The sequence below is a fragment of the Amblyomma mixtum genome, chromosome 9, assembly GCF_055824585.1.
Source record: "Amblyomma mixtum isolate Tamu chromosome 9, ASM5582458v1, whole genome shotgun sequence".
Lineage (NCBI taxonomy): Eukaryota > Metazoa > Arthropoda > Arachnida > Ixodida > Ixodidae > Amblyomma > Amblyomma mixtum.
The window spans coordinates 37,514,640-37,528,595 of NC_143020.1; the positions used below are offsets into that span (position 1 = coordinate 37,514,640).

Below are 13,956 nucleotides of genomic sequence, written 5' to 3' on the forward strand. Positions count from 1 at the left end.
GTCGTGGTATTTCAGTTCAGTGTCGCCTAAACTCAAAAGAGCTTGTACGCTGAGGGGATTTAAACTATTGAGAACAGAACTTAACTTAATGTTGGTATTCATGCCACAAAAAGGTCTCGTTTTTTTCAGATATTGATTTGAAGTTGCACATTATAGGGTGTGCGTGGGCTGCTCCTCAGTCTTTCCAAAGAATGGAACATTTAGGTCAAATGCTTAACACCTCAAGCCCCAGTCTGGCTGAAATGGCGCTGGCAGTGGGCGAAGATGTGTTCACAAACAAGTAAAAAACAAAGTGCTGGTATAGACCAGGTGCTTGTTTTCTCTCTGAAGCTCATTTCAAAGGAATGATGTTTGATGTGGCACAATTTATTCCAGATGTCAGTATTCTTATGCATAATAAAGAAGATATAGTGAGAAAAGAAAACACGCAATATGCACTAATTTGTTCATAGCAGTCATCGCATTGAAGGCGAAGCCTTCTTCGAGAGTCGCATAATGGCTTCAATCCAGGGAACAAATGCTGCCACCCTTGTATAGCCGCTGGCGTCCTTTTCTCTGGCACAGCCATAGCCGAAGGAAATTATGCCAACTAGAATGGATCGCCCGCGTTTGCTCCAGGTTGTCATAGGGCCTCCAGAATCTCCCTGAAATATTTAAAAGAGAAATTTTCATAGCTTCTTCTGTGGCGGTTGGGACCACGACAAGGAAAACACTGCATCTTTCATCATTGCTTCGAATCACCTTAACCAAGTTTTTTTCTCGCATTTCAAAACAGTACATTGAAGCCATTCATAAAAGTAAACGAGAAGTCTATATCTTGCAGATGAGTATCAGTTTTCGTTTTATAAGAGAATTTGCATAATTTGTGCATGATTTATGCTGGTCCTGCGGTTCTCTAATCACGCCTGTGGGGCCTGCAGTTTTGTTTCTTCTCGATTTCACAGCTTCTTGGCAGCAAGGTAGAAGCGACAAGATAAGGCAGTGTCCTACCGGATACCTGGGGTGTGCCCCGAGCTCAGTAGGACAACCCAGTTGTGCAAAAAGTCGCCTCACGCTCAAAATTTTCTCGATATTTCGAATAATTTGGTTTGGTTTAGTTTGGTTTGGTTTATGGGGTTTAACGTCCCAAAGCGACTCAGGCTATGAGGGACGCCGTAGTGGAGGGCTCCGGAAATTTCGACCACCTGGGGTTCTTTAACGTGCACTGACATCGCACAGTACACGGGCCTCTAGAATTCCTCCTCCAAAGAAATTCAACCGCCGCGGCCAGGATCGAACCCGCGCCTTTCGGGTCAGCAGCTGAGCACCATAACCACTCAGCCACCGCGGCGGGTCACATAGACTAGCGTGTTTAATCGCTTTTAAGGGCGCTCAGTTTCTGGGCGCAATTTACGTTGCATGGGCACATATTCTAACTATCCGCGTCTAATTGGTACAGGGGTGTACGGGCACGTTGTTAATGAACGAAGTTCTTCGTGCAGCATCTACCTTTCCCGTTTACATGACCCTTTACTTTACGCAGGCTCATAAAGCTTGGGGTTCTGCTGCACTTCAAGAGAAGCAAGCAAAGTTTTTTAAGTTCTGCGGCTAAAATTTTAAGTCTCGAAAGGAATGGAACGAGAGCGTTTTTAATTACTCTGGGAGATTTTGAGATTTTTTAATCGCGTCACTATCGTCTCTGCTGATGGATGTGGTGGCCGTTATAAACAGCACGCCATCTTTTTCGCACTCTGCTTCTCCAAATGGTGACACAATGCAGCTTCAATTACAAACATTGTCATCACCACCAGCCGTATTAACTTAATGCAATGGAAACTGCCTTTCTTAATATTCTCAATTTATTGCTACCCCGTGGCTGAGACTTTCAAGCTCTACCTGTTGACTTGAAAGCCTTCGATCTTCACCTGGCTTTAAGGAATTCTCGCTCAGGGCTTCCTTCCTGCGGTGTGGTTCTGTTATTTTAATCAACTATTCACTTCCGGTTCAGGAGAGCAAGCTGCAAGGGAGCAAGGGAATGGTGAGCATGCGCATGCTCACCATTCCCTTCCTATATATGCCCCGTACTTCAGCATGAATAACCAGTTGGCAGTTGGCGCTCGTGAACGTCTCTGTGTCCCCCACTTCGTGCCTTGTCCGTTTTTTTTGCGCTGAATTATATTATGCCCGGAGAACATATTCACTTCCATATTCAATTCCATATTCAACTAAGTTACATATTCCATCCTGGACATTTTATACCCAGAGAAGATAATCAGACAAGGTGGCAAACGTAAAATACATGGAATTCAGCATAATGCATTTGTAGTGTGTATACACACACACATGTAACATACTTATTCACATGCCTGTTTCACGAGCAAGTACGCGTTATAACCACAGAAAAGTGATGCAAGAATTTCGAGCATACTCTAACACAGTTAAACACTCATTTTTTGTCAAATTGATTGCAGAGTGGAATGAATTGCCGATATGTGTAGTGAACGGCCCGAATGTAGAAACATTTGTTGATAATTTGAGAGCCTTTTGAGTGCGAAACCCTTGTCTTTTTGGTTCCTTTTTTCGCATCATCTGTTTGCTCTTGCATGACGCCCGTGCATATCTTGTTTTTTATTGTATCTGTGCTCATACCTGCTTGGAGTCAAACAACTCCGCAGTATTAAATAAATAAATAAATAAATAATAAATAAACAAATAAATAAATGGCACCAAACTTCGACAAATACAGTGTGACATCTTGAGCACAATTTCTGCAAAAAGTAGAAAGATAAGGTGGTTTCTCTCTGTGGAATAGTCTGTGGTTGTCTCTTAATTTATAACGCTTCATATCTCTGCAACGCGGCAGGACCTCCCGCTCTCACCCATCCGAAACTTATAACACCTACAAATCTTACAGAGCCCCTGCAGGGCCTGAAAGTGATTTTTCAGGCTATTTACTTTTGCCAGGCCTCAAAGTATTACTCGCACGTGCGCCTTCGCCGCCACAGGACGTGTTGTTTCCGGAAAGAAATGCAAATAAAGAGACGTTTGCATGTCTTATACAACTGTCGCATCAGCAAATATTTGGAAAGCAGAATGCTTGGGAAAATACGTTTTTCGCACCGTTATTGTATAACAAAATAATTAGAACTTAATTTCGTTTCCAGAAGTTGTAATTTTCTGAGCGCCTTATATTGGGAATCTGCAACATTGCTTCTTCGCCTGCACCAAATAACCGGCCACATTTGCGAAAGAATGAGGTTCAGTTTTCTGATTCAGAGATAGCTTTCTTTCATAAACCTATGATCAAAACTGAATAAGGTAGCCGTAACATGTGGACATACTCACGGTACAAGCGTCTCGCCCTTTTGCTCGAGCACAAATAACAATACTGCCATTAAGCCATTTTCGGGCTTCTTTGTGAAGCAGTGGCTTGCACTTGCTGTACGGCAGGGCTTTTTTGAAAATATAACGAAGAAATTCGGAGCCCCGGCCACCTGTAATGTCGCCAAAATTGCAGGAAGCTTTCTAATGTGTTCTTCAGAGGAGCCAGCACGCCACTTTAACATAACGCCAATGAATTATCTTTGAGCCGTTTTTACAAATAATACAGTACGTTATGTTTCTGGAGCGGTTGAGTAATATTTGCTCGAAAAGTAAACAAAAATGCTAAACACAGCTGCCTTTTGGAAAATTATGTTGCGCCCCAACAGACTAGGTTTCCAGTTTGTAAATGTGGAGCTACAATCGAGCATTTCTCTCTTGGGATGAACGTGAAGTACGACGGCGAAAAAATGCACTCTTTAAGCCTTTCTGAACATCAGAAAAAATTCGCAATCTTTCTTGCACTCGATGTAAATCACGTTTGTATGCAAAATGGAAGGATAAGTACATAAGTCGCGAACTCTTATGTGCATTGAATGAAATGCCTTAGATCAGGTAGGTGAGTGATTACTTTGTGATTTGGACCTTTGGCTGGATGAAAGTTGCTAAATCTATCGCTACGACTTAGGGAAAAAAAGTAGGCAAAAACTACACGAAACTGTCTATGCGCTTCGAACGGATTCGGGGCGTCTCCGCAAAACTAACGTTCATTTCAAAGCCCTCATGGTTAGTTGTCCTTGATTTTCAAAGCATATAGGCCTGCTTCAAAGCACATACTTTTCACCGCAATGCGTCACCTACCGAACATATCACAAAGTACACAGGCGTCTAGAATTTCGCCTCCATCGAAATTCGACCACAACGGCTGCGATTCGAGCCCGCGTCTTTCGGGTCAGGAGCCGAGCGCCATAACAGCTCAGCCAACACGACAGCGGTTCGCAAGAAAAGTTGGGCACTTTCTTCCCTTTGTATTTCCTCTTATTTTAGACTGCGCTGCGGTGAGTACGTTTGGTGGCATGCAAAACATTGTGGCTTGAGTCAGCTAAGTGTTCGCCGCAGCTTTCTTCACTTCTTTCTGCCACTAGACAATCGGTGTTTTTTTTTCTGCTAAGATGAGACACTTCTACTGAGCGATAAATGAAAGACCGATGTTCTGAGCATGAAATAAATCTATTCTCGCTATGTTAGGACCCGCAGAAGACTTCAGAGTCATGCTTTTCAAGAACTACGTGTAGCTTGACAATACAATTACTATTTTAGTAAAACTTCCTGGTAAAACAACCCTCAAACTACCTCGGACAAGATAACGAGCCAATTATAAAAAATCTCTGCCTCTCCCGTAACAGAGAGTAGAGTAAGCATGAAATGTTTACGGGCCTAATGTCATCTCGGTGGACACCCGAACCGCACCGTACAGGAAGGGAGGAACGCCACCACCCGTTCAGCGCGATGCCTTGCCATTTGAACGCAAGGTTTTTTGAGGAAAGGAAATGGCGCAGTAATTCTCTGCCATCTCGGTGGACACCCGAACCGCACCGTAAAGGAAGGGAGGAACGCCACCACCCGTTCGGCGCGATGCCTTGCCCTTTGAACGCAGCGCTTCTCTCCCGGGCCCCTGTGCGCCTGCGCGGCTTTGTTTCGATGCGCGAAGACCCTAAGAGATTACGTATGACAACGAAGTGTAACGTGGCATTTATGTGCTTTTTGCACGCGTTATTAGAAATCGAAAATTATAATTCCGTGCATTATCCAACCCACAGCTCCACTGATATCTTGATAAACATTGGGAATGCACTGGCAGCAGTTATTTTTTGTGACTCCTTTGGAGACCAACCGGCGCTTGCATGCCGGTCGCGTAGGAGGGCTTAGAGAGTCTCGTTAAATCTCGTTAAGTCTCGTACGGTGCCCGGATGTTCTCGTTTCAGAGCCCGGATGACTGGAATTCAGTGCCCGGATGAGTGGATTTCAGTGCCCGGATGACTGGAATTCAGTGCCCGGATGAGTGGATTTCAGTGCCCGGATGAGTGGAGATCAGTGCCCGGATGAGTGGATTTCAGTGCCCGGATGATGGCTCTCGGTCTCGGCGTGACGTCACCACACTGCCGACAACGGGGGCTAAAAGCATTTCATGCTTAATAAATTATTACTTGCATTAGTCTGAGAAGCTTGGTTCGCTGAGGTGCCGTGTTTTGAAAACGGCCTCAGTGCACATTTGAATGCCCTCTCGACCTCACATTAATACAGCAAGGGTCAATTAGCAATTCTTTTCCGCTGCTTAGATTGGGCATATATCATCGTCCTCAAGTGGCCTCTCGTTGGAGTTGTGGCTGGTTAAACCACATGAATGCTTTATTATAGGGCTAGAAGAAAAAAAATAAGGGGCTAATTAGCGAGGTGTCTTGAATTTCGTCGCTTTCGGTGAATATACTTGAGCGGAAGGGTGTCTGTATTGGTCAGCCCGTATCGGCATCTTTAATTATAATCCACAGACTGCGTACTGATATGAAAGGAGCATATTAGCATTAAGTCTTCACGCGGATGAATTCTGAAATATCCTGCAGGCTTTTGTACTCTTCAAAAGCATGATAACCTCGCGCATTATTCTAAACGCAAACTATTTGTTTAAAAATATAATCGCCATTTCATTCTTTTTAAACAAAACTATATTACAGAACAACGTGAAACTATGGATACTATGAGCTTTCGTTCAAATACGCATTATACTGTAGCATTACACACCATATGGGGTGTAGCGTTCAAAGCACTCTCTGTACACCGACTCCGAGAGATCCGAAATGATGTTTGTATCTGCAACTAGCATTGTAGAGGAGTGATTTTGTTGAGGCATAACGCACCAGAAGAAAAACTGCTGAACAGTTTGGTTCTAGAGCAGCGAATGATGCCACACTGGAAGATAAAAAACTCTCGTACACTTGATGTCAAGTGTACTTGCCTTCCTTGGTGACGCCCCAACCGGCCACAACCAGAGGTTTTTTAAATATATTTAACGGCGCTTTTGGAAGGCAAACAGGTGCAACAAATGGGTCAAAGTGCAACGGCTTCTCTAACTGCAAAAAAAAAGAAGAAATATGCAAAATATTGTTGAATGCTGTGCGCCATAGGCCATCAGGTGCTGAATAGAGGCTTTTTGGAAAGGTTAAATTTGGTGCAAAACTTAATGATTTTCTTATTCCATGCATCATTTATACATATTACTCAAGCCATATTTAGTGCCGATTTTATCCAAAATAAATATGGCATATTTTCAATATATTTTGTCAGTAACTACGATAGAAATGGTATCATCTATATGGTTTTGAAGCGCCAATTATAGTATGCCTGGAGTAATAAATATCTCAGTTGCAAATATATCCTTCTGTTATCCAAGGTCAGAAAATGTGCTCTCTTTAGCGCCAAACATCAGCAATGCGAGAGCTGAACATTGCAAGCAGTAGAGAGTAAATACTCTTTAAGGGGCACTGGGATTGTTTATGCTCCAGATTTCTGTAGGCAAAGCTAGAAAACACAATATCGATAGAGGAGCGTGCAAACCAAAATTATTCCAGGCAGAAATGTAAAAATGGAAAGATCAAATAAAACTGCATTTCACTCAGCTAGTGCCCTGGTGGCCGCTATATACAGGAGCTGCGCTTTGCACATCCTTTCTCTAAGCTTGCATGCAAATCTTGCCTCCCAGGGCAGCCCAGAGCCGTGCGCTCTGACGAGAGCGTCCCGGCGCGGGAGCGTCGAAAAGAGCACCGAAGAGACTAAGTCAGCAACTTTACCAACTAAGTTGTCTGTGTACCTTTGAGGTAAGCGTGAAAGGCTGCCACCGGCACTCACGCACCTTTCCCTCCCCACCCCCCCCAAAAAAAGAGAGAATGCTTAAGCTTCGCCTTGAGTAGACGCTATAGCATCATTTCCTTCTTTTGTTTCTCTCTTTCGTTCACTTTCGCGTTTACTTGGCGCCCCTTTAACACGGTGTAACCGAAGGGCTCTGTAACACATAGTACGTTGCGTGTCCACTTTGTTATCATCGGGCGTTGTCTGGAACCCCAATTTCTCCGCACTTCTTTTTTGCGTTTATAACTTCTGGAAACATTTTCGCCACGTTAATTATGCCCTCCTGCTAAACCTAAGTCATTGCAAATGCTTTTCTACAAAACGTTCTGTTGTGCTATCGCGTAAGAAAACATCGCGCCTAATTTAGCTTTTATTTTCGCATTCTTGATCAAGGTGTATGGAGCGTCTTTTTTTTTTTGTAACGCTTCTTCCACGGTGCAGTTTGAAGATCAAGGCTGAATTCCAGCAAAGTTTAAAGCGAAATGAACAGTTTTGCCCAAAGCACTATTCTCATAAGCTATGGTCCAAAAAGATCGCGGCATGAAACGATGCAATGTTTTGTACCCATTCCTTGAGTATAAAGGTTTTCTGTCAGGTATATCCACAGACGGTGTATCGTCCTGTTATGAACGCGTGGTTTTCCTGAGAAAAAAGCTTAGAGGCGTGTCATGCTTGTCGTTGGCTCTGAAGGCCTAGCAGCCGTTTGCCGCTACACGTTTAAGGGCCCGGTCTCTGAGATAAGCTCTACTTAGGTATCGCGTAAGCTGTTTCTTTAACACTTCCGTTACATGAAAAACTAGGATAAATCGTATTTAAAAAATGGCTAAAAGTGGTGCGCATTCAACACCCAACAAATGGCAAAGTTCATTCCTATCCTTTGGTTTTCCTTCCTTTGGTAGTTTGAACGAATTACTGTACTGCAGTATGCTTGAAAATGTGAATTGAAATTATAAAATGTTCAAACATTTTGTTGAATCCATGAAATGGCACTACGTACCGTCTACCGTATTGTGCGCTTTTATCGTAAAGACTTTCAAAATTTTTCGTACCTCAACCGCTGGCTCGTTTGCGGTGAAACTGCACACAGAGCTTGCGTATTATGGTAACTTTTGTATCGTAGCAAGGTTTACAACGGCACTTGCTTAGCTGAGCCGTGCATGATGCAAAAGGGCAATCGTCTGCGTCGAGATCGGCGAACCGAAACCCAAAACACACTTTTTGCTGAAGGGCGGCAGTAGCGCCATCTGTCTTCCACAACGAAATTAAACAAGAAAAACACAGCTCAAGGCTTCGCGACGTCGTCCTCCGACGCTTTAGGAGAGCTACGAATGCAGACGAAATAAGCTAAATTTTTTATTTTATTTTATTTATTTATTTGAAAATACTGCAGCCCCATTCAAGGGCTATAGCAGGAGTGGGTACAAAAATGTGGAACAATTCCACGCATACAAAAGTACATACAAGCATTGCAAATATAAACGCTCGAAAAACAACATACAATGCTACGACTCAATTGCCGACGCAAAATCAGAAATTGATAGTGCACGAATGTTGCCACCAAAAGAATTCCAACACTCCACAGTGCGCGGAAAAAAACTGTATTTGAAAACGTTAGTGTGGGCAAAAAAAGGTTGGATATTAAGATCGTGATGGCTCCTGGTTGCAGATGGTTTTGAAAACGAGATATGCTTACCCTCTGAAAGGCAATTAGCAGAATGGACTATGGAGTGAAGAAGTTTTAAGGACTCAGTTTTTCAGCGGGATGCAAGCGGGCTTATGTTTAGGAAAGACATCGCAGATGAGGGTGAAAAATGAAAGTCGTAGCGGCGAAAAATAAATCTTACAGCTTTACGTTGCACAGATTCTATTTGATCGATTTCACTTGCTTGTATGGATTCCAGACATTAGAAGCGTATTCAAGAATAGGGCGAATTAGAGTTTTGTACATGAGCAATTTTGCTTCTTTAGGAGCATCCCGTACTGTGCGCCGCAAGTAACCTACCGTTTTAAGAGCTTTAGCTGTGATGTAATCGATGTGTTTTGACCATTGCATATTGTGAGAATACTGAATAAAATCATTGGACGAAAAAAAGACGTTAGTTCATTCTGGCATTTTTTCCGCTCAGTTGGCCGAAAATGTTCGAAGCGCTTCAGTTGAAGCAGACGAAAAGGCCGGAACAGCGTATTAAAAGGGCCCGCGCTTCTTGCAACGCTCGCCCTGGCGCCTTGTGATGCTTTCCACTGCAGAAGACAGAGGGCGCTACTGCCGCCCTTCAGCAAAAACTCAATGTTTTAGGTTTCGGCACGGTGATCTCGACGCAGAGGATTGCGCTTTTGCATCATGCACGGCTCAACTAAGTAAGTACCGTTGTAAAACTTGCTACGATACAAAAGTTACCATAATACGCAAGCTCTGTGTGCCTTTTCACCGCAAACGAGCCATCAGTTGAGGTAAGAGAGATTTTGAAAGTCTTTCCGACAAAAACGCACAATACGGTATATTCAATCTAAGTTATCCTTTTCACTTAAACACTCTCAATCAATTACATGATGCCATTGCTAATTTTGAATTTTCTATGGGATTGCAATTTCTGAACAAAGACTCAGTGTGGCAGGTTGCTACTGCCGGACGGTGACCTGCAAGCCTAATTAGAGCTTTGAGGTATCCGCCTACTGTATTATGTTGCTGATTGAAATAAAATAATATTCTTTTATTATTAATATTATTATTATTTTCATCATATATTATAATTATTATTATTGTCTCATCTACAAAGTGACAATAAACATTATTATTATTATTATTATTATTATTATTATTATTATTATTATTATTATTATTATTATTATTATTATTATTATTGTTGTTGTTGAAATCAATGAAGCATGGCAATATGAAATATTGCATTTTACGTCATCCTCATGGATCTCCAGGGATAAAAATGTGCCATTTTATGGGCACAAAGGATAAGAACCAAATGTTTGATTACCGTCGCAGGGCCACTTTTAGAATACACAGAAAAAATATTTCATGGTCTTTATTATTAAATTTATTCTATTCTTACCTTCAAAATGGATATGTCGTTCGCATAGACACTTAGCATGAAGTCGGGGTGAGATGTGAAAATCTTCGCTTTCATTCGCGGACCATGCTCTACTCGGCTGCTGTTGTAGAAGACTTCAACGCTGTCTGCCCGTTTATAACTATTTCTGCAATAACAGATCACCAAGTTGAATAAATGCGAATAAATAAACGTTATTATTTCACAAAAATGAGTAGGTCTGTGAAGTATGATACAGTACCACTACGCCAAACAATGCTTTCCCCCCTCCACATTAGGATCAGCACTTTTTCATGACTACTATAGACAGTTTATCTCCGTCCGATATTGCTTATTTGGGAAGGGCCTTCATTGCTATTGACCAATAAACTATAAAGCACAGAAAATCAACCAATTCTAAGATCAGTCGAGATCTTAAGATTGTCAAGCAGGAATTTGTGATAAGTGTACTAAGCAGCATTTCTCATTCACAGCTTGAACTGCAGCTGCGAATTATTTTGATCACGTGCGTAAAGTTCCTTCGGCTGGCACAAGGGAAGAAGTGGGACATGGCTAAAAGTTTACGAAGAATTTCTTTCCTTTTCCCGCCTATTGACCCAAAAATGATGCATAGGAGCTTAGCGCAATCATGACGTTAATTACAAACTTCAATTAAAGGGGAGACGGCAAATGCAAATAGAATGCATGTAGATTGTGGGCAGGCTGAGGCACTTCCTTCTGCCGCCGGAATGACGGCTGGAATTTCGTGTCATCAGGCTTAGTTGCTTAGTATTTCTATTTTGATGAGCAGAATATAAAAGAGTTTCTAGCTGGCATTTAAAATGGATTTAATATTTACTGAGAAAGAAATGCATCAAACGGAGATGGTTTTGCTTGGACAAGCTGTGGACGAGTGGGAATTCTTATTCAGTATGGTTTATGCAGTTGTTCAGTATGGTTTTAAGCCTGATTGCAAGAAGCATTTAGAGAAGAAAAAAGACTATATAGAGAACAAATGTTATGCATAACAAAGACAATTAACATTGAGCTCGACTATCAGTGGGACATTTTGTGTCATTTCGCTCTTTTGCGGTAAGCTGATTGGAGGAAAGAATACTCACGGATTAACAAGACAGTGCGCGGCGGAGACTATGAAGCTTTGCGATATGATGCTTCCGCTGCAGGTTGTAGCGGTCGTAAGGCCACGCTCCTCATAGAGAGCGTTCAAAAATACCTAAACAGCCGGAGACAAACATGTCATCTTTCAATGATCTTCTTTCCGAGCTCTATTATTTTTGATGTAGATCACGGCAGCACTGACCACACGTTCACTCCATGTAGGATGAAGTAGTGCAGTTGTAAAAGGAACCGCAGTAGGTGCGTGCGCACAGAATACTAAGTGGTTGTTGCTTCTTCTGCTTCCGCTGGCTGTCTACTCACAGTTTAGACTGAGTGCTTGACTGCTCACCCTCTGTACTGGCGTTCAAATTACTTGTAATTGCTAGATGTCTTTAACATGCAAGGCCCCCATACAGAAAGATTCTCCTTCTTTTCTAATTTTGGCCGCTGGGTTCAGGAGGCTGCGTATCGCTTTGTGTCAAAAACAAGGGTATTGCGAGCAGTGCTTCGTCTTGTCGAGTCGTATGAACAAACGTCCTCACCACCAGAAAAAAAATTGATTGCAAGTATGAAAATTAGTTTTATAAAAAGTCTTCAGTACGCGTGTAAGGCTGGAAATCTGAGCCATGTGCGATGAGCGGGCGCCCATTGCGTGATAGCCTGCAACCCCAGCAACGCTGGAAGGTATTCCTAAACGGTGTCCACAAGTCCTTGGTCTGCCTGTAGTCAGTTTCGTTCTAACTAACCTAGGTCCGAAAGTTCCTCGCAGGATGATTATGGAGACCCTTTTTACAAATAAGGCGTTCAGTATTTCCCGTACATTTTCTGTTTTGTTCAAGTCAGTGCTTTTAGTGGCCACTCGATTGTCGCGCAAAGGGTCATGAAGCATATTCGAAGGCAGATTTTGGCCAAATATTATGATACAGTACATGGTACAGAAGCTACCAGAGATTAAGTGAATTAGTTCAAGACCCTCTTTTCTCATCAAGCCCCAAAAAAGCAAAGATTCTGGCGCACTTGACATGATATTTTTCACGTGTCATACCTAGAAAAACGAAACGCTCGGGTAGGGAAGGCTATGAGATCTGTTCTCAGCGTACATACACACGCGCACACAATAGCCCCTAGATATAACGACCATAACAATTTCTTAATCTGATATCAATCCGTGGAGATGATGCACCTGTCCATAAAGGCGACATTGCGCTCTCCAATGAAGCTTCATTAAGCAGGCGCATGGAAAAAGCACACCCTTAATCCTCCCCTTTCAGAGAAAGTAGAGGCTTTTATTCTGCAGTTGTGTTTTTCACTCCGACTTCTCTAATCCTCTGGCGTAACAATTTACAGACGATTTCATTGAAACCGCCTACTTTTTCTTTGTGACTTTCATGAGGCGATTATCACAAGAAGTACAGCAAGAGCCTGCCCTCTTCAATTTCCTTGCGATAGTTGTTGCCGGTTGCGTGATCGATTCGCCGTTCATCCAGGAATGCTTGCACGATCATAGCTTTAGTGGCTTGTGTAGTTCCCACTGCCTCGGTTGTATCGCCGAGATATTCCGGTCAGTGACATTTTAGTTATGCATTGGCGTTTGTTGTTCAATAGTCATCTTCTCAGTTTTCGTAGTACTCAACACAAGGCGTTCAGGAGTTAGTTGTTCAATAGTCATTTACTCAGTTTTCATGGTCATCAACAGAAACACAAGAACCAAAATGCAGCGACACACTGGAACAATAATGCGAGACTCTTTAACTTTTCTGCACTAAATTCGATGGCAAACGTCTAGGTGCATGCTTTTTCTATCTCCAATTCATGCTTACGTCACCGCTGTGAGCGACCAGCTAGAGGGAGCAGGTGAAGTGACAACTCGTAAATGTTACGCGCATGCACGATAAATTCTTAATTTCATATCTGCGGCCTTACGTCTTACCCGGCGCGACCGTCTGATAGGCGATTCCTCGATATTGGAACAAATTTGGAAAGCTGTTCTTCATCTGCTGCGAAGAATGCAATATCGAGTTCTCTTAATTGCTTAACTGGAAATGACATCAACTGTCACCAGTTCACTTCAGCTCCCTACAGCCAAGACAGCAAGCATCCTTACTTCGTTTTATCCAAGGTGATGACGCAAGCACGGGCTACGTTATTATTTAAAACAGTCTTCCGTTGCCCCAAACATGATAAGCATTTATGTAAGATTTATTCTGTTTCATTACCTCCCACTTCGCAATGTAAGATTGAAATTAACACTGTGCGTGTGTCCTCTATTTCTTTCTCCTTGTCGCGAGTACCGCTGAACTGATGGTTGCGTTAGTTATTTACAAAGACGACATTTTTTTTTTGCTTCTGATTGCAACTCAACTCTATATACGAAGGTGCCAAAGTAAGCAAAAGGTGCAATGCGTGTGCCATTTGAATTGTTTGCTTCCTGAATATCTGCTGTGTCGTTTAACACCTTTGACAATCTATTCTTCGGTGGCACAGCTGTCTTTCATGAGTTGTGTATATATTTGAAAAGTTGTTGGCATCAATGCTGACGCAAAATACGTTCGGTATGTTTGCTACGATTATGCATACATTTAACCCTCAGTCA

General features: G+C 42.5%; 1 protein-coding gene across 1 annotated transcript in view; it reads right to left on the reverse strand.

Annotated features, from left to right (window-relative positions):
- Positions 1 to 455: 455 nt before the first annotated feature.
- The window catches only part of LOC149328766 (chymotrypsinogen 2-like), a 29,759-nt gene continuing 16,258 nt past the window's right edge, over positions 456 to 13,956 (reverse strand). The window contains exons 5-9 of the mRNA XM_089559081.1: positions 11,366 to 11,478; positions 10,269 to 10,413; positions 6,314 to 6,428; positions 3,325 to 3,473; positions 456 to 644 (exon numbers count right to left, since the gene is read on the reverse strand). Of these exons, the coding sequence (XP_089415207.1) occupies positions 456 to 644; positions 3,325 to 3,473; positions 6,314 to 6,428; positions 10,269 to 10,413; positions 11,366 to 11,478 (711 nt within the window). The remainder of the gene's footprint in view (positions 645 to 3,324; positions 3,474 to 6,313; positions 6,429 to 10,268; positions 10,414 to 11,365; positions 11,479 to 13,956) is intronic.